At 41.6% G+C, this 26,820-nt stretch overlaps 1 protein-coding gene across 1 annotated transcript in view; it reads right to left on the bottom strand.

Moving 5' to 3' along the window:
- Positions 1-2,366: 2,366 nt before the first annotated feature.
- SLC5A8 (solute carrier family 5 member 8) overlaps positions 2,367-26,820 on the bottom strand; it is a 43,915-nt gene continuing 19,461 nt past the window's right edge. The window contains exons 7-15 of the mRNA XM_012801108.1: positions 23,600-23,729; positions 19,727-19,815; positions 18,740-18,852; positions 15,369-15,436; positions 10,630-10,716; positions 7,034-7,239; positions 5,049-5,152; positions 2,811-2,890; positions 2,367-2,522 (exon numbers count right to left, since the gene is read on the bottom strand). Coding sequence (XP_012656562.1) covers positions 2,397-2,522; positions 2,811-2,890; positions 5,049-5,152; positions 7,034-7,239; positions 10,630-10,716; positions 15,369-15,436; positions 18,740-18,852; positions 19,727-19,815; positions 23,600-23,729 — 1,003 coding nt within the window. The 3' untranslated portion in view covers positions 2,367-2,396. The remainder of the gene's footprint in view (positions 2,523-2,810; positions 2,891-5,048; positions 5,153-7,033; positions 7,240-10,629; positions 10,717-15,368; positions 15,437-18,739; positions 18,853-19,726; positions 19,816-23,599; positions 23,730-26,820) is intronic.

Here is a 26,820-nt window from a genome sequence, read left to right as displayed (position 1 = left end):
TACATTGTCCCCACTAGGTGGGAACACACCAATTGTTTTTTCGTTCTGTTTTGGTTTTTGAGACAGTCTCACTATGTTGCGCTCAGTAGAGTGCTGTGGCGTCACTGCTTACAGCAACCTCAGACTCTTAGGCTTAAGCAATTCTCTTGCCTCAGCCTCCCAAGTAGCTAGGTCTACAGGCACCCGCCATGCGCACAGCTATTTGTGTGTGTGTGTGGTTGTTGTAGTTCTTATTGTTGTTTGGCAGGCCCGGGCTGGGTTCGAACCCGCCAGCCCCAGCGCATGTGGCTGGCGCCCTAGCCTCTGAGCTACAGGCGCCTGAGCCATACCAATTGTTTTTATTTCTTAATGTTGTCAGGTAGCAGCCTCTAAATGGGCAGAGCACGTTGACTTAAATAATTTGTTATCAGAAAATAAGCATAAAATTATTTAATTATAAAACATTTGCATGTATCTAAATATTTTTCTTATCTTTTTTAGAAACATTGAGAAGTTTCTTAAAAACACTTTTTCAAAGTATCTAATGTGGGAACTGTAGAAAAAATAAGTTATTGATGAAATCCTATCACCAAACTCTTAGCTATAAACATAACAAAATAAATAGCTAAGCAACTTTGTTACTTGAAATTTTAAGACACAGCACAAAGCATATATTTAATGAGTGTTGAATATTTTTAAAAACCACTGCTTGCCTGGGTCGTTAAGCTCTTTAACTGGATAAATATACTAGAATTTCAAATTTTCTAAGCAATCACACTTTTAAATTTAATTGATTGCAAATTAGTTAGCATTCAAAAGTTCGATTTAATAGCACTTAATATAGTCATCTAACTCCATGGAACTTAAACTTTTTCTTTTTTTGAGACAGAGTCTCTGTCACTTTGAATAGAGTGTTGTGGCTTCATAGCTCACAGCAACCTCCAACCCTTGGGCTCAGATGATCCTCTTGTCTCAGCCTCCCCAGTAGCTGAGACTACAGGCACTCACCACAATGCTTGACTAGTTTCTCTACTTTTAGTAGAGATGGGGTCTTGATGTTGCTCAGGCTGTTGAGGCTTAAACTCCTGAGCTCAAGCAATCCTCCCACCTTGGCCTCCAGGAGTGATAGGATTATAGGCATGAGCCACTACATCCAGCCAGGACTTAGTATTTTTAATAACAAAATGTTCTGAATTAGCAAATTCGTAAGTACCTAGATCAAGTTTACACTAGTACCCAGCTCATGGGAGTTTATAATTTATAGGCTGGGACTTGATGAATCAGGATTGGGAGTGGCATAATCCACACTGGGTGTCTTGGGACCTATCCAAGCCCAGAGCAACAAACAGACAATTAGCAAGGCAGGCACGAGTAAGGTGCATGGCAAAACCAAAGTCGGTGGGTTGGAAACTGGGAATGTATATAACAACCATGGTCTAAGAAGGGGAATATAGGCAGTGTAAGGCCAGAAACTCTAGAAAATAAAATGAAAGGCACAAGAACAGCTAGGTAGCACCAAAAAGACCTCCATCATTGTGCCCAGGTTCTTTCCAGATAGGATACTTGTGATTATCCCCTTCCTGAGCCAGAGTCAGTTCCAAGGCCAATATTCCTCCAGGCCAACAGGGGGATGAGAAACAAAGATCTAAACAAGACTTGTCACCTTATTGCTCCCTAACAACAGAGCATGTGGTAGGAGAGAAAATAGCTCTTTCTAATATATTATAATTATGATTTTGGCAAACTCTCAAACTAACATGCTAATGCATCAAAAGCATTGAAAATATTTTTCAATAATGCCCCAATTTAAGAACACACCTTTGACCATCATGAACAGGTGTGGATGTGTGTTAACGTTAGCCTTTCAGCACATGCTTCACCATAACTTTCACGACTGTGGCTTCACTGCAACAAAAGAGAGAGAAATGTTTGTGCACAAACTCTTAGAGCCACAGAAACATTAATGACTAAGTATAAAAAGAGAAGAAAGCCAGGGCTTTGTTTTAACAAAAATGAATGCCCCAAAACACAATAGACCAAGAAAAAAAAATCTAAGCCTGATCCAATTATCTTAGAAAATACATAAAATTGAGATGCTGGGTGGTGCCCGTAGCACAGTGGTTATGACACCAGCCACATATACCCAGGTTGGCAGGTTAGAACCCAGCTGGGACCAACTAAACAACAATGACAACTGCAACAACAACAATAAGAAAAAATAGCCAGAAATTGTGGCATGAGCCTATAGTCCCAGCTATTTGGGAGGCTGAGGCAAAAGAATTGCTTAAGCCCAAGAGTTGAGGTTGTTGCGAGCTGTGATGCCACGGCACTCTACCCAAGGGTGAGATAGTGAGACTCTGCCTCAAAACAGAAAAAAATTGAGATGCTATTTAAGATCAGTTAGTATCAGCGCTGCTTCACAAACGAGTGCCATTGATCTTGCCACTTTGATCAGTGAAGTTCAATTCAATGTGGTTGAAAGCAGGGTTATCAGTTCCGCCATCTTCCATTGGATGAGATTTGTAGCTTAAAACAGCCTTCTCCTAAAAGACAATGTTAACAGGATGATTAGAAAAAAATAAACTGTTCATTCATTTACTTCTAAATAATTGTTACTAATGTGTTTACTTCTCTAAACCAGCTTTGCAATCTATGGAGGGAGAGAGATATACAACAGGTATAGCCCATCAGAGGACAAAGAGATATCGCCAGGGGATGGGATTTAGACCTGCCCATATATCACTGTCCAAGAAAGAGGCTGAGAACCAGCATTCTATCCAGCTAATAAAGCCGTCTCCTAATTTAAAGTAAATGAAAGTCAACTAACTCACTTTCTTAAAAATATCAAAGTTGGATAAAAAGTCCTCTTTGGTTAGTAGGAATCTGTGGTCTACGTTCTGTTTTCTTCCTCCTGAAAAAAAAAAAAAATATATATATATATATATATATAAACACATTAATTCCAATGTTAAAAATATACCAGTAACTACACGGTGACTTTCCATCCTACAGGCCTTTAATTTCAACTTGATGCACATTCAACTTGATGCACTCATGAAACACAAAGAGAAACTTTTAAGCAGTGTTGAAGACTCAGCCCACCAAACCCTTTCCTCAGTCAGCCTCTGTCCGATCCTAAAAGCTTCTCACTGTGATAAATATGAGTCTTTTATACACGAGGGCTGTCCGGGAAGTACCCAGCCATTGTTAATACTATTTTTCATATTACATGACTTGGATACTTTCTGGACAGCCCTCATACCTAGAGGAACCTCTGCTATTCTGAAGATAGAATCAACTTTAAAATAAATCCATTCAACATAATTGAGCGTCTATTATGTGCCAGAGACTGCTATGTACCAAACAATCAGGAGACTCTCAGATCATGCTCTACTTAGGAAAATATTTATCCCCATTTTACTGATGAAGAGTCCTTGGTGCATAGCTAAAAATCAGGTGGGGCTGAAATGCCAACTAAGTCTGTGTGGCCTGAATTCCTATAGGATTTCTAGCATAGTATAGCAGGTTTTTAAATGTATTTCTCAAGGAATATCATAATTGTATGTTTCTAGGATTTTTTTCACTGTGCCCACTGTTGCTAGGGAGTAGAAATAAATCCTTTATGCAATTAGTGAAGTTGAAGTGTTTTTTTATGGATGGCATTCACCTGGGTAGGGTACTCGTTTTTAAAACAAAAGATTCAAGTGTGTACGGTTATCAGCATCAATGCATTTAAGGAGAAAAAGAACTTAAGGAGTTCTCTGACATCCCACTTTCTTTAAAACATGAGTTGAGTAAGGACCAAAGGTCAAATAGTACAAAGAGACACACTGAGTGTATTCCAGATATGAACGACTGGGTAGCTGAGGAGAAAGGTGTAAAAGCTGTCTTATATCAAAACAGACTAAAGAATAAACCTACTGTGCTGGTAATTTTATTTATTAGAAAAAAGTCCTTTTGGAAAAGAAAGAGAATACATTAAACAATTGTTATAAACTTTATAAATACAAGTGTCGCAAAAGTCTGAAAGATGGTGCTATCCAGGTACCAGAAAACCATTGATCGCAGGGTTCTATAAAGCAACACACTGCTGGTAGCTTTGCAACATAAAGCAAAGATGTCCACTAAAGATGGGCAAAGCGTATGATTTCTGATTAGTTATAACACACTAACTAAGAGGGCAGCCCCTTGTGTGGCTGCTATGAGTGTGAAAGGGGTGCAGAGAATTGGGAAGCCCAGTACCTTTCACCAGCTCTGCACAACTACCCCTGTCTGAACTCTGAGATCTCTCACCTGTAACGGCCATCCACCTGCCCCTGTTCCTCTACAGACCAGTCTCAAAGCTGGATCAGAGTACGCCTTTAGAATGACTAGAAAAGTAAGTGCAAAAAGTACCCTGTAGGGCAGACCTGAAAGATCCAGAGATGGGAAATTGGAGAGAAAAAAGACAAGCAAAGTAAAGAAACTAACTACCACTCAAACCGTGGACCAACCAGAGTTTCCAGAAAGAAAAAAGCAGAAAATGGCAGGAAATAACAAAATAAATAATACAAGAAAATGCCCAGGGATCTTCAGATTAAAAGGACCCTACTGAAGGCCTAGGCCAAGGCATTCATTGTGAAAATGGGTCACAGGAACAGGGTCAGCTGGTGGCACAGCAGTGCCATTTAACAGCAACACAGTAGTAAGTGAAGAGAAAATTAAGACATCCTCCCAGAAAAGAAAGAAGTTATTTTCACCCTCGTATTCTCTACTCAGACAAATTATCAATCATAAGATTTGAAAGAAATTCTTGTCAGATATGCAAAGTTTCAAAAGCCTCTTCACTGTCAGAAAGCTAAGGCTCAAAGTGCCCAAGTTCATACTGAATGGAGGAACCAAGATTGAAATAGAGATGGAGCTTCTGCTTTCAAGTCTAGACCCTCAAATTTCCCGTGAGTAAGGTGGAAGAAATAACTAAATGTGTTGTTAACAGGATCGTAGCAAAATTACCTAAATAGCTATAAAACAGGTACAGCAAAGAACTGCCACTGAGGTAAATTCAACACTATTAATGTTTAGATCGTTACCTGTTAGTAAACTGATAAGTATCCCCACGAATATTGTCACCAAAGTTCCAACGGTGCTGAAGTACAGATATGACAAAGAATACCAGTTATCCATCAGCGGGGTCCTGAGAGAGACAAAAGCCACAACTGTAAGATTTCAAGTAATGCTACTAGCAGCTACCAGTAGGTGCAAACAATTCTCAGGGCAAGGTCAAAATATAATGTTTAATAATGGTTTAAAGCCTCAATCGTCTATCCCAATTATGGCACCAGGCACAGAGTGACCTCTCAGCTTATTTATTTGTTTCAGGAATTCAAATAACCATTTTGCTTAGATTCCTCCATGAAGGATGGTATATACAAAATGAGGACAAATACTAAGCAAAATTGTGAAAGAAGTGCATGCTATCTGTCCTCCCGGGTAACTAACCTTCAGTTAATCTCTCTTCCCTTTCTGACTCTCTCTAATCACTTCCTCCCGTTAGCGCTTCCATGTCTATTCAGATTTCTCCCCACATCTGCAGCACTTCACCTAGTAAAACCTCCCCCATATATTCCTCAGGCTCTGGAACTTTCTTTCCCTTTACCATGTAGAGCTCACCTGCCTCGTACTCCCGTGGACGTCCCACTGATAGGGATGCACAAAGCTAGATTCCCTCTAGGCCATGAATGGGCAATAATGGCAATAAATACGGTAATATTCCTTTTCTTGGGAGTGTGTCCATTTTAAGAGGGACACACTTTTGATCCAAAAGAGATGGCTCTAATGGCATCATTTTAGACAAGCTGGCCCTGGGGCAATACTTTGGGGGCAATGGCCTTGTCTCTGTATTCCTCAAATACATCCATTAGGTTTGTGCTTCGAGGCTAGAAATGTATACATCCACCATATATTTTGCCCTCATACGCACTCACAAAGACCCACTCCTCTACTTGTGGTCCACATCATTTCATCACATCAGGCAATCACAGTATCCAGAGGCTAAAAAATTACCACATAGCTAAAAACTCTCCCAGGGAGACTGTACCAGCAAATCACCGTTAGTCCTTGCAATCTTTACCTGAATAAAGAGTAATTATTTAACGTTAACTGTAACCTTGGGTCAGTAAGGGGTATACTTAAAAGACTATACAAGCAATATTTATCTAATAATTGTGTTTTTCATTTTTAAAGTTTTTCAAAGATAATTCTTCATTCCATTACCCATAATAGACTTTTTTCATTAATATTAAAGTCTTCTCCAGATCTGTAGATAAGGTACAAATGTTTATAGAAATTAAGAAAATACATATATTCCAGCTCCATCCATGTAACCATGTAAGAGGTAAAGTCTCCATCTTTCTTTAAGGCTGCATAATATTCCCTGGTGTACATATACCACAATTTATTGATCCATTCATGGGTCGATGGGTACCCTGGAATATATTCTTCTTAGCATAGTATCTCAAGAATGGAAGAAAAAATATCCAATGTACTCAGTCGTACTATGAAACCAATTTATAGCTTTCTTATGAAAGCTATAACCCAATTATAGCCTGGGAAGATGGGGAAAGGGGAGAGGAAGGGGAGGGGATGGGAGAGGATGGGTGGAGGGAGGGTAATTGGTGGGAACACAACTACGGTGCATCTTACAAGGGTACATGTGAAATTTACTAGGTGTAGAATATAAATGTCTTAACACAATAACTAAGAAAATGCCATGAAGGCTATGTTGACCAGTTTGATGAAAGCATTTCAAATTGTATGTAAAACCAGCACATTGTACCCCATGACTGCATTAATGTACACAGCTATGATTTAATAAAAAAAAAAAAAGAGAGAGAGAGAAAGAAAGAAAGAAAATACATATAATTGTTTTTGCTATTGTTGAAGAAAATATTCTAGCTAGCCACATAAATTCTACCCATTTCAGAATTAGGCAAAATCCCAGTGTCAAAGGCAAATGGTTCTCTGCCTATAGCATACATTTTAAAAAATAGGAGTATTATGAAACTTAGTTCAGTACCTTTCAACGTTGTGGATTTGAAAAGCACTGGTAGACACTGGCATCTCTGTGGCTGTCACCCAACTCGTCCCGTTGGATGAGCTGTTGCAGCCGTAGGTTTCAAGGTGTAAGACCAGCATTCTCTCGGAGCATGGAGGGTAAAGCTGAGCTCCGATTCCAACCCAGAGAGAAACGGCAAATCCAGACATCAGACCGGCAAGTGCTCCCTGCAAGACAAGAGTGCTTTTATAGGAAAATAATGATTTGCTCTGAGCCGGAAATTGACTTTCGAAAGTTCAACATGGTCCAAGCCAAACTGACCGCTCCCCTCCCGCAAGGACTCTCCCCTGCAAGGTCTCTGCCTCTGGTCATTTCAGAGGCTCATTTCAGATCACCCAGAGCCCTGGAGACTCTGACTCCATTTCCTTTTCCTATCTAGTCAATTACCACCTCCTGTCCATTTTTCTTTTCAAATGTCTCCTACTTGGAATCCTTACACTGTTTCCATGGCCAGCGCTATGCTTTGGCCTCATCTCTTCATATCCTAAAAGTTACAATAGGTGCATAGCAGACTCCAGGCCAATCGATCCCTCTATTCATATTTAATCTGGGAACAAATGGCATCTGTATGAGCATCAGACGATGAACACAAAAACAGACTCGGGGTTCATCCCTCTGGTTAACAGCATGTGTGACCCTGCCTGTGATGCAGGACAATTGGGGAAGACTAGTACTTTTTACAATGACTGTGATAGTGCACCCTCCAGACGGGTGTCTCTAGGGACAAATGGAGATGGAGGTGGGGGGGGACTTACTTGGCCACTTGTCCCCTCTGGAGACTGTTGGTTTCTCAGTCTTTGGAAGACTCAGTCCCCCCCCCTCCACACACACACGCTGTTCACCAATAGCCCAACTGTTCTGCCAACCCTGAATGATGGAGGCCCTGGTTCCAAATCATGGGGATAAAGGCAAACCTTGAGTTGGGAAGTGCCTCCCTCCATGGTGAAATTCCCCCTGTTGCTTTTGTAATAATGGTCACTCAGACAGGGCCGCCCAAGCCTCAGGAAAGAGGATATTTCAGGTAAATGGGAAGATAGCGATGAAACCACCAGGAAGAAAGAAAAGAACGGTGTGTTGATGAGACAGCAGGAAGGATGCCGGCCAGAGCAGGGATTTCTCTGGGGCATGAGGACTGCGAGCTCTTTCGTAAGCTGTGAACTCCTTAAGAGCAGAAGTAGGGTCTTTATTTTTGGTACCCCAGCACGGAGCACAGTTCTGGATATATAGCAGGAAGACAATGAATGTTTTTAAATAATATGAGCTTGGAGCAATAGGCGGTGAGCTCTTGACAGGCCAGATTTAGCTCACTCTCAGCACCATACAAGGCTTCATCAAGGATCCACCAAATTATAAAACCCACGAGGGCAGAAACAAGCCCCAAAATCCTTATCAATACATGAAGAAATGAATGAATGAATGAAAGGGAGGAAGGGAGGGGGAAAAGGAGGCTAGAAGGTGACTCCAAGGGACAGTAGAAAATCTCTTGGCTGAAAACTTGGTTATGATTTTAAAAAGAGGCACTTCCTAGGGCAGGAATAATTGTGCCTCTTTCTCCACTAAACAGGGCATGTTGGACTTACGCAACTAGGCCTCCTCTGAAGGCAATTCCTGATAACAACAAATAGCAAAAACCAAAAGCTGATCTTTTTCTAGTTTTTCAGATACTCCACATATGTTTCAGAAACACCACATATTTCATCATATAAAGAGCCTAATCAAAGCTTCAACACTCTGAGGTGAACACAAACAAGTCCCTTTCATCGTGATTAATTTCTACCAAGCTCATTTTCATATGATGCTTCATTAAGACTTGTTAGTAATAAGAACCCCAATAGCCCTTATTAGTCCCCGCCTTCCCAGTTCCTAACGCCTTATGGGAAAAGGGAATTCTGAATGTGAAACCGTAGTTCTGTGGTTATTCTGCACCTGTCTAAAACAACTGTACAAGCATTACCAGTTTTTTTGGAACTTCATCTTGTAACAGGACTGTGGAGTTTCTCTTGGATTTCAGAGAAATAATTTATTTATCACTTGCTCCAAACAAAATTGAGTACTTCTAAGCCCAGATATGTCTCTACAGGACAGAGACATTACCTCTTTCTGGATTATATTCCCAGTTATGATCACCGCTTTGGGGCTAAAACATGTGGTGGAAGCTACAACTTTAAATTTCAAGAGTAGAAACTTTCTGGCCAAAGTGGTAAAGATCTTATTGCTTCTCTTTGCTGTTCTTTGTTTGTTTGTTTGTTTAAGTTCAGTTTAGTTTAGTTTTGCCTTGTTTTGTTTTTGAAACAGAGTCTCACTATGTCACCCTGGGTAGAGTGCCGTGGCATCACAGCTCACAGCAACCTCAAACTCTTGGACTTAAGCAATTCTCTTGCCTCAGCCTCCCAAGTAGCTGGGACTACAGGCGCCCACCACAATGCCCAGTTATTTTGTTGTTGTTGTTGTTGTTGCAGTTGCCATTGTTGTTTTAGCAGGCCCGGGCTGGGTTCAAACCTGCCAGCTTCAATGTATGTGGTTGGTGCTGTAACCACTGTGCTTCAGCTGCTGAGCCTGTAGGGGACGCCAAGAACCAGATGACATCTTAGCAAGATGATCTGCAGCTGAGGAGTGGACCTCAGGCCATTCGTCCGCAGGTGCTCCTTGTGGAAGAAGAGCCCGAGCCTCCAGCACGTAGTCATTTGTTAATTACTCCCCTCATCTGTGTTGTATGGTCTCAATAAAAGGCTGGTGCGGAGGTTGCTCAGGGTTACCTGGAAAGTGAGGGCTAGTCCGTCTCCCACAAGCTTGCACTTCTAATCCGCCTCTCGCCTGATTCCTTCCTGCAGGTAACCGAGACCAGGGCCATAGGAGCCCAGTGGGTCATGACAAGCCTGTTTTTTGTTTGTTTGTTTGTTTTTAAGAGATGAGGTCTCACTCTTTGTCCAGGCTGGAGTGCAGCGGGATGACCATAGTTCACTGAAGGCTCAACCTCTTGGGCTTAAGGGATCCTCTCACCTTATCCTTCCAAGTGGCTGGGACTACAGATAGATGCCACTACACTCAGCTAATTTTTTTTTCTTCTTTTGCTTAGAGGCCTCTCTATGTTGCTCAGACTGCTCTTGAACTCCTGGCCTCGAGTGATCTGCCCACCTCAGCCTACCAAGTAGGTAAGATTATAGGCATGCGCCACCATGCCCAGCATTTTTGCTCTGCTATGACTATTCACAAGAATTCTCAGCTTTATTGTTCTTAAATCTTACATATCTGAGCCTGTTGATCTAATTCGTTAAATCCCAACTATTAATTTATAAGAAGGGGAAGAAAATAAGTACATAAAATACATTGCTCCTTTAGTTAATATTATATTTTAAATTGCACTGTATGATTCTAGCAGGTCCCATTTAGCTTCACATGTGCAGAATACTCCATCAAAAGCCAATATGGGTGATGTAAGTCATCAAGACAGGTCTCTAAGGATAGATACAAGAGGAACAACATTTGTACAACTTAGAAAAAAGCCAGAGCTGCTGCTCCATTTGGGAAAGTCACATGTGTTCGTCCTTTATACTTACAATTGAGTTGGCAAAGGGAACCAAAATGCCCAAAGAAAACATGCCCAGAAGTGGTCCGCCAATCATGCCAAATATGCTGAGGGCCGCCTACAAAAATAACAGGAAGTCAGCAATTAGCGAGCGCACATCCAAACAAAATATTTCAAAGTAATTTCATTAGGATGAGGAGTTAAAGTATTCAGGCTCCTCCTGAAAATCAGAGTTTTATTCATGGCAGTCTTGTCTTTGGCCAAGAGGTCATTACAACTTGGAAGCTTCTGCTTCTCCCTCTCAAGTGTCCATCTGTTCCTTCAAGAAAAAAAAAATTGATCAACTAGTATAAAATAGATTTAAAATCTAATTGGATAATCACAACCTGTGCTTTGATACAGAGATGCCAAAATTATAATAGTGGAAAATGCTTATAATCCAAAGCATAGGGAAAGGCAAGCAACTGAAGCTTCCAAGAGATGAGTGTTCCCAATCATCGAACACCTAGTTTTTAAGAATGGACAGAACCATGAAAGAAGTATCAGGGAATCACAGGTTTGCCCACAGAGGAATGGAGCTTAGTAGAACAGAATGAATGAATCAAAGAGGGAATATCAAGACAAGGAAATGTTAAAGGGTATAGATTTCAGTCCTTGGTTTAAAAATGTCAAAAATCCTACCTCCTGGAGAAGGAGTGTGGTACTGAGGAAATGAGGAGAGAGATGGACTAATGTTTGAGGGGATGTGGACTGAAGGATGTGATCCTGAGTCAGTTCACAGCACAGTCCAGTAGGAGGGGGGATGGACTCCACTGTAGAATGCAAAATAAGTCACGTGGTCCATGAAGCAAGTTAGGATGGTGAGATCTGTGATCTATAACCCTGGCCAGTTTTGGAGTTGTAAGGAAGACACTCAAGAGGGACCATTTCAGAGGAAAGAGGATCTCAGTTAGAGACAAAGCAAGGAAGAACTGGCTTGGGGTTATAAAGAATCTGCTAGAATATCCCATTGCATTTGATCAGGCCAGAGCTGACATATGAACAAAGGGGAGTCAACCACAAAGAGAGCTCCAGGCAACACCACAGACAGGGAGAGAAGCACACTCAGTCAGTTTTATTGGTTATGGCTTAGGTGTACTGGACTGGGTAAACCTGGAGATTTTAGACCTAATTTACTCATTCATGGAATCAGGGATGAGATCAAGCTTTTTTTTTTGAGACAAGAGTCTCACTATGTTGCCACCCTCAGTAGAGTGCTGTCACATCACAGCTCACAGAAACCTCAAACTCTTGGGCTTAAGCCATTCTTTTGCTCAAGTAGCTGGGACTACAGGTACCTGCCACAATGCCTGGCTATTTTTTGGTTGTATTTGTCATTGTTGTTTGGCAGGCCCAGGCTGGATTTGAATCCACCAGCTCCATCTGGCATATGTGGCTGGTGCCCTAGCCACTGAGCTACAGGCACCGAGCTAAGATCAAGTTATTTTAACGACTGGTGTGCCCTCCTCAACAAGCAGCCAGAATGGACCCAAACCTTAGGACTGAAGCAGGATCCTGAGAACCCCTGCTTTAGATCAGCACTAATGTTTAAGTTTCTGAATCAGGGGGAGGTCCAAGAGTTCCAGAGCAGAAGCCCAAGTGGCCCAAGAAATTTCAAGGAGTACTTGAGGTGGTTGGGGTGATCAGATAAGCAGATGTTTATGAACCAACACATAAACAGGTACATTTAAGCTAAATTGGTTAAGTGCCTACTTTGTCCTGGGTACGGCAGTAGACACCAGATGTTCGATACAGGATTGAACAACAATGTCATCTCGCCACCATGACATTGCAGGCCATTTAGTAAAATAGACATTAAATAAATGACTGCAATAAAGTATGATAATAGAGATATATTTTTTTTAAGTATAAGGTGTTCTGGAAACATTTAGCAGAAGAGAACTCAAAAGTATCCAGGTAACAGAAAAGGTCTCTTGAGTAAGTAATGTTTAAGGTGAAAGTTAAAGAACATATAAGGCCTAGGAAATTGGAAGAGGTAGATGGAAAGGCTCTCCAGGCAGGGGGAGGTGTCTCTGCTGAGGTCTTCATGTTAGAGACAGTGATGTGAGTCCAAGGTTCAGAAAGAAGAAGCTATTCTGAAGATCAGTCTGGCCTTCCCAACTCCACACCTCTCCAAAAGCAGGAGGGAGCTTCCCAATGCAAAAATGCTCTTCTGATAAAATAAGCTAGCCAAATCCATAGCTAGGAGATATAGGATCTTTCAGGTAAAAAATACATGCCCACAAAACTTTAGAATTTAGACATGGGTACTTCTGTGAAGATGTACCCCAAAGGTTGACATACCTTTCTCCATTGCTGCTGCTAATAAAACTAAAATCCTAGGCGTTACATATAAAATTAACATAAGAAACTTGGAACAGTAGAGAGAAGGGAGACTGATAAGGGCCCTTGGGACTGGAAGAGGGACACGGTGGTGAGTTCTCTGAGTTTTCTTCATTCTTTGTGTATCTTAGTCTTAGAGCTGAAGAAGCCAGCCTTCCCAGAAAAGGCGACAGGCACAGACAATAAATAAATAAATAAATAAATATCCCCAACAAAAGCCTGTTCTTTCTAGACACAGTTTCAGAAAAGGAGCCACCTAGAAAGATAGGCAACACCTGCCCCATTCTACCCAAATTCCACAAATAAGCTGTTGCCCCACAGAAACGCATGCAGCAAAGGCCACGCTGGGGGACTAGATTCCACCCTGTAATGAAGCACCACCCCTTTGCCCCATTGGGTGAGGTCTAGTGGAGGATGAGGACTTTCCCTATGACCCAGTAGTAACAAAGCCGCGCCCAGCACAGGGTCAATAGAGATGTCCTGTTGTGTTTTAGGGTTTAGGGTGGTCCTAGTTAACCAGCTTCCCCAGGGACAACTTCTCCCCTATGTTTCACTTCATATCAAAGATGAGTCTTTGACACCGTCTGATACTTAAGCAGTTCACCCTGGCAACACTCTTACGTAGTGGGAGAAGGCTGGTGCCATGGGCTGCAAACAGTCCAGTAGGATGACCAACAGATAATGAGGATCTTCATTCAGCATCATTCTCTGAGTCTTAGAAGTCCTTCTCCCTTTCTGCTTTTTTTCTTTCTTCCCCCTTTCTTATACCAAGCATCAGTCCAGATCAGTTATAACATGTTTCTCTCATAAAGGGATTTAAATTATTATCATTAAGGATTAGCTTTGCTCTAAGGTTTATGAAAATTGCATCTGGGCTGAGGTGGCCTTGTCCCCTGGTAATCCCTGGGCCAGTGTTGGAAATTTCTGGGTCAGCTTGCACCATTCCGCTGATTTTTGACAAAGATGCAAAAGCAATTCAATGGAAAAATGATAAACTTTTAACAAATGATGCAGGTTGGAAATCCAGAGGGAAAGACAGAACATTGATGAAAGTCCCACACCTTTTATGGAAATGAATTCCAAATGGATTTTGAACTTAAATATAAAACATAAAACTCTTAAACATGTTAAAAACAAACACAGGAGAGAATCTTCAAGATCTGGGGCTAGGGTGACATTCTTAAACTCTATACTAAAGCACAATCCTTAAAAAGACAAATGGATTAACTGGACTTCGTTGCAGCTAAGACTCTTTGCTGTGTTTAATACACTGTTCAGAAGATAAAAAGATAAGCTACAGGGACAAAATGTTTGAAAACTACACCTGACCAAGAAGTGGTATATAGACATTTTATGGAAAAATATATGCCAATAACAAATAAATACCTGGAAAAAAATATTCAACCTCATTAGCCTTTGGGGAAATGCAAATAAAACCCACAATGAGATATTACTATACACCTGTCAGAATGGCTAATATAAAAAACACTGACATCACTAAAAGGCCAAAAATAACAAGGAGAAGTTGGGCCAGGTATGCATGCTACTGATGTAAAATTGATACAGTAAACTCTGGAAAAGAGATTGGCAATTAAAAAAAAAAAAAAAAAAAAGGAAACGTTTAGCTACCAGCTAACAGCTGCACTCCTGGGCATTTATCCCCGAGAAATGGAGACTTGTGCTCACACAAAAACCTGCACACAATTGTTTGTAGCAGCTTTATTATTAATAGTTCCCAACTGGAAACAATCCAAATGTCCTTCATCAGGTACGTTGTTACCAGACTGTGTGCATCCCTACCAGAGAATACTATCAAATAATGAAAAGGAACTACTGATACATGAGGCAACCTGGGTGAACGTCCAGGGAATTATACTGTCACCTGAGAAGGTGACATGCTACATGAGTCTATGTATGTAACATTCTTGACTTGAGGAAATTGGGGAACTGGAAAGCAGTGGTTGCCAGGGTTTAAGGAGGGAGTAGGAGGCAGGAGGAAGGTGAGTGGGGCTACAAAAGACAGAAGGAGGGGTCCTTGTGGTGATGGAGATGATCTGTATCTGGCTGGTTTCGATGACAATATCCAGGTTGTGACAGTGTGCCATCAAGATGTTATCATTATTGCAAGATGTTTTCTCAAGAAAACTGAGTAAAAGATAAAAGGGATCTCTCTGTAGTATTTCTTCTCGTTGCACGCAAAGCTACAATGACCTCTAAACAGAAAGTTTAATTTTAAAAATTGTATAGAGTAGAGTCATCCCTGCCTCTTGATGTCTATGTGTGTATATCTATTGAGAGAAGTCTGGAAGGAGGGTCACATCAACAGTAAGAAAAACAAACAAACAAATGGAGTGATCGTGATTTAAACCTCCAGGAGTCGGCTCTTACCTGTAACAAAGCGCCCATCACCGATGCCAGCGCGGCCATTCCGATACACAGGACTCCAAACAACACGCCTAGATGGGAGACGCACAAGCCAGCGTGAGATCTAGACCAGAGATTTAGAACGCTCTATAGAATAAGCCACTGCACCTTTGACTCAAAGTGAATTACTATGACTTTGGTGAAGAATGGCCACGTACATCAGAACCAGCAAAAAGAAGAAAGGGTCTGGTCCTACAGGATCAGCAGGGGGCAGCGACAGACATTGTGTCCCAGGATTAGTTACAAGAGCAGGTTATATAAGTAAAGACCTGTAGGGATTTCAAAACTAAGTACTATAGTGTGTAATTAATCTAATCCTCCGTAGCGCTTGGATATAAGGGAAAACTCAGGTTTCTCTTTTCAACCTGCCAAAAATAGCACACATTTCAGCCCTGCTCTATTCAACGAGGCAGAAGAGGTAAGTAATACAAGTTAGAAATTAGAGTCTTCTGACTTTAAGCCTTCATTTCTCCGGGAAGTGGCAATCGATACCAAGGGGCCAGCCCCTCATCTCTCCATAAACACTGCCAAGCCTTTCCTATTAAACTGGCACAGAAAGGCAACTTCAGGAGCATCCTTCACATTCCCCCTTCTGCCTTGGTGTCTCCCCTGAACTTCTCTACAGAAATTCTCAAGCTGGGCGGTGCCTGTAGCTCAGTGGCTCAGTGGCTAGGGCGTGGCAGGTTCGAACCTGGCCTGGGCCAGCTAAACAACAGTGACAATTGCAACCAAAAAATAGCCGGGCGTTGTGGCAGGCACCTATAGTCCCAGCTACTTGGGAGGTTGAAGCAGAGAATCGCGTGAGCCTGAGAGTTTGAGGTTGCTGTGAGCTGTGACACCACAGCACTCTACTGAGGGCAACACAGTGAGACTCTGTCTCAAAAGAAAGAAAGAAATTCTCAAGCCACCGTGGGTGGTCAGATTATGATATTTTTTTCCTTCCTCTTTTGATTTTCCATATTTTCCACATTTTCTCCAGGAACATGCATTGCTTTTAAAATTAAAGGAAATGTTTTGCAAAAATACCCTTTAATTTTAGAGTTCCCTTTAGCAAAGTCACCTGAAATCAGTCAAGGTATAATTTCCCACATTTAGAATTCCAAATGCTGGAAAAAAAGAATGGGAAATCTGCTTATAAAATTATTACATTCCTTACACTATGCTATTTCTATCTGACTTATACTAGTGTTCCTACCTTTGTTAAATATATTGGGTAAATAATCTCATTGCACCTGAAGGAAAAATCTAAGAATGACTTTTTCTTTTAAGCGCTCTTGTTGCAATGCTTTTTATGTCTCTCAATCCTAATAGAAATAGTATTTCCAGCTTATGTAGCTTGATTCTTACCCATTTGATAAACCATGGTCAGTCCCCATTATGGGTTTTGGTATTCAGAGTTATTGGAAACATAGTCAAATCACCTGCCATATACCTCAAGAATATGCCATCATAGTACCCTTCAAAACAAATGAAAATCTCATCTGTATTCCCTGAGTTGAACTGTCATTCATCAACATGATTCCACAAGCACCAGGCATGGAATTTTTTTTATGCACATTATCTCAAGTCCTCCTAGTAACTCTGCAAGTATTTTTGTGCCCATTTTCCATATGAAGAAATAGAGGCCCATAGAGATCCCTGGATTTCCTCAAGGTTAACGGGTAGTAAATTGATGAAGCAAGATTGAGCCCATCTGGCTTCAAAACCACACATTTTCAAAAATTCCATAATGAACCAGTCTCAGTACTCTTTAGGAAGCATTGTATTATTCGGAAATTATACCCCAGGATTAAAATTTGGTACATAACGAAATGATGGATTGCTATTTAAATTTAGGGAACATCTAAAAACGTAAATTGCTGTATGTTGCTGTGTATAAAGCACACTTTTTGCCCAAATTTTTTGAGGGAAAAATAAGGATGTGTTATTATACATGGCTGGTATTGGCTAGGGAACAGGTAAGCCCAGTGGGTCTCTGGGGGCCACTACAACCCCCCCACCTGGACCTGCCAGGCTCACAGGACTCCAGTCTGGGAGGATCTAGAATCCACTAGGAGCAGGCTGGAGTGGCCTCTGCTGAGCACTGCGATCGGGGAGGGGGCAGTGGCGGAGCTGGCCAGGTGGGCTGCAGCTACGTGGGGTGAGGGCCGAGGTCCAAGGCCCAGTTGTGTGGAGGGGACAAGGAGCTCCACAGGGATCTCAAGCATCAACCTGGCTGCCTATGGGGCAAGAGGCCTCAGAAACTCTCATCCACTGACCATGCACATGGGCATCTGGGCTATGGCCTCCCACAAGGTGGGTAGGGAAGGGCTTTCTGGGAGACAGGGAAGGGGCAGAATTCACAGAGTGAGCAGCAGCAGCCAGAGGGCAGCGTGACCTGCACCTTTGCCCAGGGAAATTTCATCCTCCCCAGGTGTGTCTCTCTGCCCAAGAGTTGGCCACTTTCTCGAGGAGTGTTTTCCTGAAAGTTTGGGCAAAAAACGTGGGTGCACATTACACACGGGAGCACACTTTACACAGCAAAATACAGTAAGTACGTATTCCAGGCTACAATCCTGGCAATCATATACGCTGTAAAATTATGTCTCTAAACAGAGAATCATTTACAATTTCTTTGACAGTCCATTAGTGTTATTGTGTTGAGGCTGAAGATTCTGTTTTAAAAAACAAATTTGTCAGTTATTCATTCCAAATGAAGAAGGATGTATAGTGGCAAGATGTCTTTGAGCTGGATATTACGCTTGAGACATCTGAGGACTGGAGATCTTTAAGCCTTTCCATTCAAGCTGGTATTTAACCCCTAGTAAGGTTCTAAGACTAGCAGTTGAGAATTTCTGGCACAGATTTATAGATGATCACCACGACAGTATACATGACAATCGAGATGAGCCAAAGAGAACACGCCTTCTTTTATCTTCAATTCATACATACAGACCTCGTGCCTGAAACTGACATACAGAACAAGTGTGGCTCTTGGTTCCAAACTAAGGATACTTCTTAGAGCTGTGGCCTCAAGTTTAGAAAGAAAAGAGTTGAAACTAAGAATTTTACCATAAATTTGGGATACAAAGACTAAGAAAGAAGAGCAGTCAAATGGGACCGCCTGGAAATTATCCTGTGATCCACTGACAAGTCATGGTTTGAAGGGTCTCCCAAATCTTGACACTGATAATATGATAACATGACTGTGTCCACAGTAAGTCAAAGCACATCGGAGGGTTTGTATTCGTACTCAGATGTTCTTATCCTGTGTCTTCAGTGGAAAACAATGGGTGGTGTCTCAGAGAAACATCACCTCTCTGAGTTAAACGGGAATGGTCAAAACAGAAACTTACTCATTCCTTGGGAAATCCAAGACAGAGACCTTTCTGAGAGCGATCGGAAGCGTAGTTTTATCACGTCTTCCACTGTTACTGCTGCTAAGGCATTAATACTGGAGGACACTGTGCTGTAAGGGAAATGACAACCTTTGATGTATACTATGTTACCTTTAACAAGACTTCAGGGTGAGAAACGGAGGAAACAAATTGTCACTTCCAAAATATAACCAGATTTCTACAATGTTATTTTTAATGATCACAGCCTCTCCTTCTGGAATCTGTTATCGTTCTAGAATGATTCAGGCAACAGCAACTGGATTGATTTCAATAAAAGAGAAAGGATATATTAATGTTGCCTCCATTTGGCATTTAATCCTCAGCATCTATGAAAAGAATCTACATAGATTACTCAGTATTACTATATACAACAACTTTAATCCATATTTGTGTGTGTGTAGGAGTGTTGAAAGACCCCCATTAACAGGTATCATAAATATCAACAATGTTAGTTTCCTGAATCCTTCCTAATATTTTCTGCACATGTTGATAATGATTCTCTGGTGTGAAGCCAAGAAGAAACTGCAGTGAATAAGTTCAATCACAAAACACAAGAATCCTTGGGCAGTGTGTACTAGTCAACATGTAAATGGAATATTTAATTCTGATGTTCCAGTTGACGGTGTTTTAGCCACAGGCATGTTTTAAACCAAGGCCATTGACACCCACTTTTGATAAACAGTGAAAGCCACGATCAACTGATCATCATGACTGTGACACTATAGAATATACGACGGTGTATGAGACAGAAGTTAAAAGTGGAGCATGATGACACCAGGATGCTAGTCACAGAGATAAGAGTCAGATTGACAGAGGTCACCATGAGCAGACTGCCTACTTGGGGCCACTTCTGCCCATGCCCAGAATTCCACTGTATCCCCCAAAGTATCTAATAATAAAAGAAAGATTCCCCAAACCATGTGTTATTTGAGTCACATTCCATACCTTAATGTCCCACTGTACGCACAGGCCACAAAAAGTCCAGGAAGTCCCGGATAATCTCGCAGAATGTCCATTACCAAATAAGGCATGAGCTGAAAAATTCCAAAATGCACTCCTGTTATGTGCTGCCGAATAAAATTAATTAATGCCTCACTTAGCTTGGGTTCTTCAGGCACTGAAAGGCGCTATTCCACACAACTGAAATTTCCAAATATCTAAAATGAAACTCTTTAACTGGCAACACTTAAGGAAAACAAATAGCTCGGTAGTTAAATAAACAGATGTTGGATTCAGACAGATCGGGCTTTGTTACATAATTTCTCTGAGCCTCTGTTTCCTTCACAATAAAATAGTGATAATATTTCCAACTTCACAGAGCTGCTATGGTATCATCTACATCAAGCTTTTGGTATTGTATATGGAATATAAATGTACAATACAAAGCCCCTTTTTTATTTTGAAGTATTATGGGCTTACAAATGTTTGGGGTTATATGAGTCTTTTATAATGCTTAAGTCGGCATTATAAGGGTTCCCATCACCCAGATAATATTCATCGTACTCATTAGGCAGGTTTGCACCCAGCCCCTCCTGCCTCCTCCCCCATGTTTGATTTCCACTGACTTTACCTCCCTCTGTGCTCATGGGTGCTCGTCGGTTACTTCCAATTTAACAGTGAGTACGTGTGGTGTCTGTTTTTCCATTCTTAAGATACTTCACTTAGGATAATGGTCTCCAGTTCCAACCAGATTACTCCAAAGGCATTAAGTCATCCTTCTTCATGGCTGAAGAGTACAGCCATGTTTAAGAAGATAGTTTAAACACCTCTATGCTTATGTAAGCAGCATCCACTACCCTTCATGACTCAAGGCCATTTTGTGAACTTCAGTTACTGCCCAGGACTGAAGCTGTAATGTGAGCTGCATATATTAATAGTATGAGACATAGGGATGAATGGAGAGTGACCTCAGGAAGTCCCTGAAACTTGCTGCCTTTAAAAAAGTTTCTTATACCGGCCTGGTGGGGTGGCTCGTGCCTGTAATCCTAGCATTGTGGGAAGCCGAAGCCGGTGAATTGCCTGAGCTCAGGAGTTCAAGATGAGCCCGAGTAAGAGTGAGACTCCATCATTACTGAAAATAGAAAAAACTGGCCAGGCGTTGTGGCAGGCGCCTGTCGTCCCAGCTATTTGGGAGGCTGAAGCAAGAGGATCACTTGAGCCCAGGAGTCTGAGGTTGCTGTGAGCTACAAAGCCACAGCACTCTACCCACGGGTGACAGAGTCAGACTCTGTCTCAAAAAATATATAACATAAAATAAAACAAAATTCCTGATACCAATCTGCTTTTTGATAACTTACATTTTTAAAATAAATATTAAATGCAGTTAGGTGTGTAAATTCAGGACTATGTTGCATGGCAGGCTTTTTGCAAAATCAATTTCTGAATCAAAGGAGTCCTTAGAGACAATTTTCCAGAAGATTTCATTTGCATTGAAACCTTATTGATTACTTCTCCCAGGGTGCAGAGCGGATGACCTGCCCGCAGCCTCTTCAATTTCATTTAACAATAGCCTATTGACGGGAAATGAAAGCATTCCCTCCACCGTCAAAAGAGTTTGTTTTCAAGAATGTTTTCTCCATTTTCTCCAAAGCTTGCTAAATCTTTGTTCTCAAAAAAATAGAATAGCTCTTACCCTGTATGAGATCAAAACGCAGTGTTTCCAATATATCAAAAAAAATTAAATAATATTCCACACATAAGCAAAAGTAAAGTTTCTACCAATAGTGGTTATGCCAAGGTCCAAAATCCTTTACCTTGTCATCCTCTTTCTCAAAAATCTCCACTGTGATGATTTCACATCTGAGTGGTTCCCTCAAGTACAGGTCAAATCAATGAGACAAGATTTATACATAGGAAAACTGTAAAATCAGATGTAGGCACCAAGACCGAGCCGCTGCCTCAGAGTGAATTCAGCAAAGTGTCGCAGAGACACACCTTTGCTCTCCTGTGGACGAGATTGTCACATGATCTGGAACTGCCTTCTTTGCACTGTCTCTGCGGTGGAATGGGAAGTGAATTAACTCTACCGCAGTCCTAGAAACAGCCAGTTAGACAGAAGTCATAGCATAGACTCTAAGATTATTCAAGCAAGACACCTGAACATATGCTATGACAAGAAATCTCAAAGACAAAAAGAATTATGAAATTGCAGCCACTGGTTGGTTTGTTTGTTTTTGAGACAGAGTCTCACTCAGTCGCCCTGGGGTTGCGAGTCCTGGTGTCATAGCTCATAGCCACTTTAAAACTCTTGGGTTCAAGTGATTCTCTTGCCTCAGCCTCCCAAGTAGTTGGGACTGCAGGCATGGGCCACAACACCCTGCTAGCTTTTCTGTGTTTTAGAGCTGGGTCCTTACAATAGAAAGGAGAAAAGAAAAATAAGGAACTGCTCTTGTTCAGGCTGGTCCTGAGCTCAAACAATCCACCCCCCAGCCCCCCAACCCCCGGGCTCCAGAGTGCTGGGATTACAGGCTGATCCTCTGCACCCAGCCAGGAACTGGTTTTTTGTTTGTTTTCTTTGGGTGTTTTCGGCTTTGTTTTGGTTTTTGCCTGGGGTAAAGGGAAACCATATTAGAAATTTCTTAAAAATCACAAAATATTCTTGATGAGAGGTAATACAGCAGAAGAGGGCCTCTCTCCTCATAGTCAATGGGGTTCTCGGGTTCTCTGAGAGAACAGGAAGTGTGTGTTGATTAAAAAGAGTGCACAGGTTAAGACAGGGTGGAGGCACACCGCTCAGGCTCAAGGGTGTTGTCATTTTCTAATCCAACAAAGACGTATTTTTTGGAAAGTAGATGATGTATCTGCACCAACATGATATTAAACCTATCCTCATTCTAATGGGTCCTCTGCATGCTTGATTTACAAGGAAGTCTTAGATAATGATTTTGGCAAGAACTCAGGCTTTGGAGTCAGGCTGTCCTGAGTTTGAATTTTATATATATATATATTTTTTTTTTTTTTTTTTTTTTTTTTTTTTTTGGCAGTCTTTGGCCGGAGCTAGGTTTGAACCTGCCACCTCCAGTATATATATGGGGCCAGCTCCCTGCTCCTTTGAGCCACAGGCACCACCCTTTAGCTATATAGATGATATAGGGCACAAAAGTTCAAAGTTAGGATGCAGGTGGCAACTTGACTGGGTTTGAATCCAGGCTCCAGATTTACCAACTGGTTGCTTACCTAACTTCTCCGTGCCTCAGAAATAATCATCTTTGAAAGGAATCTAATCATCGTATCTATGTCAGAGGGTGGCTGTGAGAATTAAAAGTTGAAATATACGTAAAGCACTCATGGTAGCACTTGCTTGTGGTCAGTATTTGGTAAGTGCTCATGGTTACTCTTCTGTATTAGCAAGTTGTATGACCTCTCTGAGATTCATTTCCTCACCTATAAAATTAGGATCGCAGGGTTGTGAGAATGAAATGAAGCATGTAAAGCTCTTGGCATAGAATCTTATTACATAGTTCTTAATAAACTCAATAAGTTCATTACTCAATAAACTTATTAGATCCATTTCAACATCATTTAAAAACTGGAAGACATGCCTGTGATCCCAGCCACTTGGGAGGCTGAGGGAAGAGAATCACTTAAGCCCAAGTGTTTGAGGTTGCTGTGAGCTGTGATGCCAAGCACTCTACAGAGGTGCCCACCACAACACCTGGCTTTATTTTTGTTGTTGCAGTTGCTTAGCTGGCCAGGACCAGGTTCAAACCCTTGGTGTATGTGGCTGGTGCCACAACCACGATGCTACAGGCACCGAGCTGCACTAAGAAGGTTTTTGAATGTCATTGATGCACATGAAAGAAAGATAAGATACTGAACCTGGTCTAAGGCAGACACTTTCTTGGCTGTCCAAGGATCACAGTCATGGTACCTGGAATACAGGGCGAGCCCACAAAACACTGAGCAAGTGAGGATTGTCCAGAGTCCCAGAAGATTGATGTAAAGAGACCTAAAGAGATAGAAACAAACCAGCAAACGACAATTGTCATTTTTATCCTAAAGATTAGGAAACCTGTTGCATGAGCCAAAGAGACCCCCATGATTTTATGCAGTAAATGCACATTACCTTTTGGTTATTGAAAGTGCCTTTATTCTAGTCTAATATTCTGCTTATAATGTCAATCAGCAACATATTTGAAAATATGTGGAATAGACTCAGTTTTCTCACATAATAAGTGTGTCCCCTGGTCAGAATCCCATGGGCATCATTAGCTTTAGAATGGCACTTAATTAATTGTACTACTTCTGGTCTTCTTGTCATGAAACAAGGATTTTAATAGTCAAAACAGCAGCAACTATTCCTCATTTTCCTTTGAAAAGTAGTGCAGCTATCACCTGCTAACACTGTTAGCCTCTCCAGAGCAACTCAGCAGACCTGTTTAAACGTCATGTATGAGACCGTGCATTAGGCGTGAATGCAAACCTGTACTCCCTGACCAGATGTCTTTGCCAGCAACCCTCAGCATTATAACAAACCATGCGTGCTCCAGTTGAATTTAAGGGTTTACACAACAGCACTGGAGTCAGACCTGAGCTTAAATCCTACCAGAAAAGATGGCCTCTCTGATCTTCTATTTCTTCATTTACACACAGAGAAAACAATGCCTATGTCACAGAGTTCTAAAATTAAATGAAACTGTGTATTTCACAGAGCACAAGACTTGCACATAATAAACACTTGATAAATGGTAGTTATTGATCTCATTAGTGTTCAAGTCATTGAATGTTGTGTCTTAGTAATCAGGGAAAGAGTAAACACGTGTCTCACTCAGGTAGCTACATGTTTTTTCCAAGGATGGTCTAGTGGACAGTGCTAAGTCAGGCTGGGTGCCCACAGCTCAATGGTTAGAGTGTCGGCCCGTACACCAGGGGTGGTGGGTTCGAGGCCAGGACCTGCTAAACAAAAAGACAGTGCTGAGTCACCCATAAGTCATGCCTCTTTCCCGGGGGGCAGCCTGCATCCAATGATGAGCAGATTCAGAGGTTTAAAGGTCTAGTCCCAGCACCCTAACTTGGGACAAGTCTGAAGAGCCATTGCAGCCCTAGGGCTCCCTCTCAAGGCTCAGTGCAGTGTCTCCCTCTGGCCAACCCTGCCTCCTTTTCCTCCCTTCTGCACACAGCAATCCCCTAATCAACTCTTGCATGCCACCCTCCACCTCAGGGTCCACTTCTGGAAGAACCCCCCTGGGTGCCAGACAAATTGCTAGCTTTTCCCCTGGAATTGGGTAAAATTAGTATACGTTTTTCTTATCATCTTATTTCTTAATCACCAATCATGCCCAGATACTCTCAGGCTCACACACCTGCTCTCATTAGAGGCTGCCTTGCTCAGGAAACCCACTGGGATATTCTTATGGGAATTGATTTGTATTAAGAATTTTTGGTGGTGCCTGTGGTTCAAAGGAGTAGGGCGCCAGCCCCATATGCCAGAGGTGGTGGGTTCAAACCCAGCCCCAGCCAAAAAAAAAAAAAAAAAATTTTTTTTTTTTTTTTTTTTTGAGACAGAGCCTCAAGCTGTCCCCCTGGGTAGAGTGCCGTGGCATTACAGCTCACAGCAACCTCCAACTCCTGGGCTCAAGCGAGTCTCCTGCCTCAGCCTCCCAAGTAGCTGGGACCACAGGCGCCCACCACAATGCCCGGCTATTTTTTGGTTGCAGCCGTCATTGTTGTTTTGGCGGGTCCGGGCTGGGGATTCAAACCCGCCACCTTAGGTGTACGTGGCTGGCGCCTTAGCCGGTTGAGCTATAGGAACTGAGCCAACAAGAATTTTCTAAAGCTGTTCTATTAGTTATAAAATTGGGCTTTTGAGTTTCAAGTTTCCAAAGAAACAGAAGAAGAACTTGTACACGCTTACTTTGGGATAAGTATCAGCTCTCGTGTAGACTGAAAAGGCCAGTAGATTACTGTACATATAAATTACTTTCTTTGAAAGTTCCTTAAAACACCAGAACTTCTCAGCTCATTTTGAGAGGATTCCACATCCAATTATTACATTCATATTCGTATAGACTTTTCATTATGAAAGTGGCCAAAGACTTAATTTCTAAACCATTTTACTGTCAATATATTGACTTATGAATTACGACATTACAGTATTTTCATCTTCTCCCCTCCCTTGAGTAGAAATAAAATGTCCCCCTTCCACTCCAACCATCCTGTACCCTTACTCAATGCACCTAAAGAGCCCCCAAAGAGCGTGTGAGCAGAGTCAGCCTTATTTATCAGCATGGTGGGGTCAGTAGGCTGATCTGAGGCCTCCAGAGAAAGACCCGGCCACCACTCCATACTCTTTGCTGAAGCCAAGAGAGACTCACCAGGCTGCCCTTCCTACTTCTGTGCTTTTGTCCACGTCATTCCACCTACCAGACCGCCTTCCCATTCTTCTCCACCTGTCTAAATTATGCTCATTCTTCATACTCAACAGGAATCTCTCGCCTACCCTCTCCTTTCATATCACATCAGACGTAGTGGGAAAAAAACGCACATTTACTAGACCCCCACCGTGCGTGCCAGACATAGTATTTTATGATACCTCCCAAAAGCCATATAGTATTTCTTATGTTTCTTTTACAAGGGTAGAACCTAGAGCTCCGAGAGACTAATTTTCCCAGGATCACTCAAGTAGCAAGTATGAAAACTGGGCTATAAACCCAGGACTGTGTCTGAACATTGAATACAAGACACAATATATTCCCTGGCACGTTTCCTCTGTTGTTACACTGTTTCATGGAACTGTTGTATCTCTCCAGTATTGTTTTACTTTTCATATGCTGGCCTATATTTTCCTAATTTGATGTTACGTTCCTTCATGACAAGGGCTATATATGTATGTTCTATCCCCCTATGTCCTTATTCAAACAGATGCACAATAAATGCTTCTTTATTTCATAAGATTTGCCTTACTTTAGTAGTTCATGTAATTATTTTCAAATATCCCATTTAAAAACATACAGTATCACTTTGTTCTTCTTGGTCCTTTTGTAACCAAATATATCATTTATCTCTTGGAATTTCTTCTTCTTTTTTTTTTTTTTTTTTTT

The sequence above is a fragment of the Otolemur garnettii genome, unplaced genomic scaffold, assembly GCF_000181295.1.
Source record: "Otolemur garnettii isolate 467f Iridium unplaced genomic scaffold, OtoGar3 scaffold00007, whole genome shotgun sequence".
NCBI classification, from domain to species: domain Eukaryota; kingdom Metazoa; phylum Chordata; class Mammalia; order Primates; family Galagidae; genus Otolemur; species Otolemur garnettii.
The sequence above is the reverse complement of the archived record's forward strand: the minus strand, read 5'-3'. Positions and strand labels throughout refer to the sequence as shown.